This window comes from Vigna unguiculata, chromosome 4 (genome assembly GCF_037176805.1).
Source record: "Vigna unguiculata cultivar grain cowpea cultivar isolate G323 ecotype 2 chromosome 4, ASM3717680v1, whole genome shotgun sequence".
Lineage (NCBI taxonomy): Eukaryota > Viridiplantae > Streptophyta > Magnoliopsida > Fabales > Fabaceae > Vigna > Vigna unguiculata.
Window position 1 is genome coordinate 8,890,001 of NC_140795.1, and position 4,931 is coordinate 8,894,931.

The following is a 4,931-nucleotide window of genomic DNA, read 5'->3' on the forward strand; positions in this document are numbered from 1 at the left end:
TTGCGCAATGCATTTAATGGCGGGCGCTGCGGCATTTCGTCCAAGACCGCCATATTATTCATTGTGGCAATAGGATATATGGTGGTACCCGCACCTGCCATACGCGCAAAATATGACGGTCAAAACCGCCATTTTATACCCCAAATAACCGTTGTATTTAACAATTTTTTTTGTAGTGGAATAATTTATATTATCTTTAAGGCTATTATTATGCATTAACTGATTATGTATATCTACAATATTTGTAACCGATTTACCTTCTATAAATAAGAATGTTACTCTCATGGTCAAGGGACAAATTGTTTTTTACCTAAGCAAGTCTTAAGCTAGGGTTAAAAATTTCTTTCTTTTTGTTTTTGGTTAAGAATTATCTGGCACTTTTTCTTTACCAGAACATATATGTTAAAATTAGATCAAGCATAGCTCGAAACAAAGGTCTCAAAGTTATATGGTTCTTAATACAAATGCATGAATGAGGTCATACTTGACTTCCAGCTTATTCTCAAGTACTTACATGTTACTCAAATAAATTTATTTCTCAACCTAAAAACTCATAAATTCAGTGATAATGTAGTTCCAAATTTGTTCATAGCTAACTAGTATCAATAATAAAAATGGAATAGAAAAACTTCAAAACTTAGTTAAAACTAATAAAGACGCAAACTTTAAAACATCAATAACATTATGTTAACATCACTCTTAGAAAGTACTTAAATAACAACTAATATTAGTGACCAAAAATATGTTTAGAAACTAAGACTAATTTAGAGAATAATTCTTTTAGTAACCAAAACACAGGTAGTTAATGCTAGTGACCAACCTAGAAACCAATTCATAATAGAAATTATTTTAGTTACCAATTTAGAAACTAATTATAACTTTTGAAACTATTTTAGTTACAACAAAATTTTTAGTTTATATATTGATATCTAAAGAGATCACTATAGTGAAAAATATTTTTGGTCACTAAAATTGATTATTATTGAAGTATTTTCTTATAATGCATATCCTACATTTTCTATTACAATGTAAAAATATTTGGAAGTTAAAAAAAGATTATATCTAGCGAGTTAGTGTAATAATTAAATAATTTGCCATTAAATTTTTATTTTTATTGGCAGTAAGGGGCAACATTCCAAAATTGGCTTAAGACGTGTTCTTCGAAATGTAAGAGAAGGAGGAAAATGTGAATCGCATTTAGTTTGTGTGGTAAAACATGAGAAGAAGCAAAAACACGTGTTGAAAGTTGTAACACATTGACAAACTATATAAGTTACAATAGGGAATGAGAAAATGAATCAAAAACAAAATTAAACAAAACATCATTTACCATCACAATTCAATACACAAGAATATCGAAGATGGACTCCCAAAATGCAAGCTACAACGCTGGTCAAGCTAAGGGCCAAGCTCAGGTATACCTTCAAACTTTCTGTTTTTAGTATGTTGATGTTCATGTATGCTCAATATTTAGAAATCATTGACAAGATTCTCTATGGTATTGCAGGAAAAGGCTAGCAACATGATGGACAAGGCTAGCGATGCTGCTCATTCTGCTCAAGATTCTATGCAACAGGTTCTTTTATCCTTTCTTTCTCAACTCCTCTCCAAATCAAATTATGTAGTAACATTCATGTTTAATCCATATTACAATAATATTCATATTGATATATGAATGTAATAGAGTTTTGCATGGTTGTTGAATTAGAAATTGAGACGCGTGATAGAAGAAAGTGTATTTTGTTGTGTATAGGGTGGACAACAAATGAAGGAAAAGGCACAAGGAGCTGCCGATGGTATCAAGAATACTTTGAATTCAAATAACTAATAAAACTAAATGGATTGTTAACTATGCTAAACTTCCTTTCTTTCACGAGAATAAACCTTGTTCCTGCTCATCCACATATTTTGCAGAAACATGATTTTACCTTTTATTTTAGATATGTATTCATCTGATTAATATTTATAGAAGCATTCAATTTTATTTCAAATGTAACCATTTTTCTTTGATCTAGGAAACCAATTTCTTTAACGATCAAGACTCATGCACTTTGCCTAATCATAATTCATTTTTTTTTTTCAAACTAGTGTGACATTCATGCAAACGGAACAAAATTGCACCCTTTTAATAAAGAATTTTAATATATATATATATATATATATATATATATATATATATATATATATATATATTAAAATATTAAGATGTAAAATAATAGTGAATAATCTAGAGAATAATATATTATTTAAAATAATATTATTATTAAACATTTTCAATGTTGGTTACTTACATAATTTAAATTAGATTATAAAAATATTGAATAAACACAGTTTTTAATTGACATGGAATGTATCAAACGCTAGGCTGTAAATATTATGAATTAGAAAGATTATATAAACTTTAAAGTTTGAGAAGCAAGATTAGAAATGCACAAATTTCAATTTTGTATTGAAGTTAAGACTAAAAACATAACCATTATTCTTATAATCTCATAAATACTTTTGACAACAACCTTAAACATAAACCTTTGAGACGACACAATTAATTACCTTGAATCCTTATGCAGAAATTATACCATTTAAGTATCTAATATAATTGCCCCATTATTAATAATATTAATTAAATAAAGAAGTTCAAAAACGTAATTTGACAAGTTTTCTTTGTTTTAGTTCTAGTGCATCATTATCCATCAAGAATTTAGAATCGTGCTAAGAATTGGGCATAACACTAGCCATATGGTCCTAACCACAGCTCTGTGATATTAAACACAACATTCTTGGAGTGAATCTTCTAACATTATACATCATGCCAATCATATCTTAACCAAACAACATAATGATTAGTTTCTTACATATGTATACAAACATATATTTAGATAGCAATAATGCAATCTTTGTACGTACAGATAAGCACAATAATTTTCAACCACAGTTTATTTTATAATTTTTAAGTTGTAAACTTTCATGGCACATGGACTTTATGTAAGATCACGCAAAATTATAATAATTAAAAAATAAATAAATGAAGTGATAATTAACTAATTTAAAAGAATTTATTTAAAAAATTTTATAAGATACAATAATTTATTATTATTTTTATGTAAAAGATTTTTTAAGATATATAATAACATGCTTAGTTTTCTTAAGCATGTGCCTCCATCCTTGGTTGGGGTCAATCCTTCATCATCTTCCCCTCCTTGGAGAGAATTTGACCACAAATTCTTTGAGCCTTTGTAGATGGAGCTTGGCTTGATTTGGGGGAGGATTTGCGCCTCCCTTTTATGAGCTCTTGTTCCATCCTTTCTAAGGGTATTACCCCTAGCTTTGGTTAGGCCATCTTTATTTTCTAGACTACTCTTCCTCTCTTGCTTTTGCTTTGGGCCTTCCTTTTTGACTTGGGAAGAGAAGGAAGGGTGATGCACATCTTGCTTTGGAAGAATTTTTTTGTAGGCAAGTAACACCTTAGTGAAAGCTTGCCCCTTTTCTTTTTCTTCTTTATCTTTTCTTATTATATTTCTATCCTTATTAACTTCTTGAGGTGATAGAGGTTGTAAAGTGGTCTTTTTCCCATTTTTAAAGAAAATGTATTGGTTGGTATGACCATCATGTAAAGTTTGTTTATCAAATTGCCATGGCCTACCTAGTAAGATATGTGTGACTTTCATGGGAACAACATCACATAGCACCTCATCTTTGTAGCTTCCTATAGAGAAGTTAATTAGGACTTGTTTATTGACATCTATTTCTCCCTCTTTACTTATCCAAGCAAGCTTGTAGGGCTTAGCATGAGGAATGGTCTCTAAGCTAAGCTTTTCCACCAACCTTGTGCTAGCTACATTGGTACTACTTCCTCCATCAATAATTAGAGAGCAAACCCATTTGTTAATTTTGCATCTAGATTGAAAAATGTTTTCTCTTTGAGTTGGCTCAAGCTCACTTTGATCTTGACCTATCATGCGCCTTAATAACATAGGGTCTTTCTCAAAAATTTTAGTTTTACTAGAGGAAGAAGATTCTTTTGAAAGAGAATGGGGAGATGAGTGTTCACTTTCAACATCATTACTCTTCTTTAAGATCATGGTCCTCTTGGTTGGGCAATTTAAAGCAATGTGATTATAACCCAAACATTTAAAACATTTAATGGAACTTGATCTTGAAGAAGTGGAATGGTGAATGTGATCACTTGGAGACTTACTTTTACTTGGTGGTTCTTGATGAGAGTTAGAAGGGAACTTATCATGTTTCTTTTTATCCTTTCCCTTCCATGAGTGACTAAAGTAGTGATTGGGTGAGTAACTCTTCTTTGCCCTTCTTTTTCTTTTCAATTGAATTTCAATCCCAAGGGCAAGTGTGAAAACATTTTCAAGAGTGGAGTACTCATACAACTCTACTTGGTCTTTTATGTCTCTCCTAAGACCACTCACAAATCTTTTTATTTTCTCTTTGTTACTTTCTTTTATTTCAACCCTACGCATTTGAGACTCTAATTCTTTAAAGTATTCAAGCCTTTGAATGTGATCTTGGATTCTTAGGTCACTTTGCTCCTTGTCTTTTCTCAATTGTTCAAAGGCCTCCTTCCTAGACAACTCCAAATCCCGAAGCAATCTCATCAATGTATTGTTTTTGTTTGGTGTAAGTGCATTTGATGAACTTGCCATGATTCCTACAACAAAAACACTCAAATCCGAGACAAAATAAATAGATTAGAGGTTAGAAAACATGAAAATCGAGACCAAATCCAACCCAAAATGTAACCCAAGTGTTTAGATCACTCTCCCAAAGTAACAAGGCAAGGCTAGCACTCAAAATCCACCAAAGGAGTGAAGCAAACACTTTTAAAAACTTGTTCAAAACCTTTCAAATGCAAACACTTGGTGAAGCCTTTGGAGCTTCATAATAAGTTCCTTCCTATAGGAGGGAGGAACAAATCT

The 4,931-nt window shown here is 31.0% G+C and overlaps 1 protein-coding gene across 1 annotated transcript; it reads left to right on the plus strand.

The window, feature by feature from the left end:
* The first annotated feature begins 1,305 nt into the window (after nucleotides 1-1,305).
* LOC114180286 (uncharacterized) lies at nucleotides 1,306-2,036 on the plus strand. The gene is made up of 3 exons (XM_028066575.2): nucleotides 1,306-1,415; nucleotides 1,508-1,576; nucleotides 1,754-2,036. Exons 1-3 carry the CDS (start codon nucleotides 1,362-1,364, stop codon nucleotides 1,826-1,828), a joined length of 198 nt encoding a protein of 65 aa, XP_027922376.1. The 5' UTR covers nucleotides 1,306-1,361; the 3' UTR covers nucleotides 1,829-2,036.
* The last annotated feature ends 2,895 nt before the right edge of the window (nucleotides 2,037-4,931 follow it).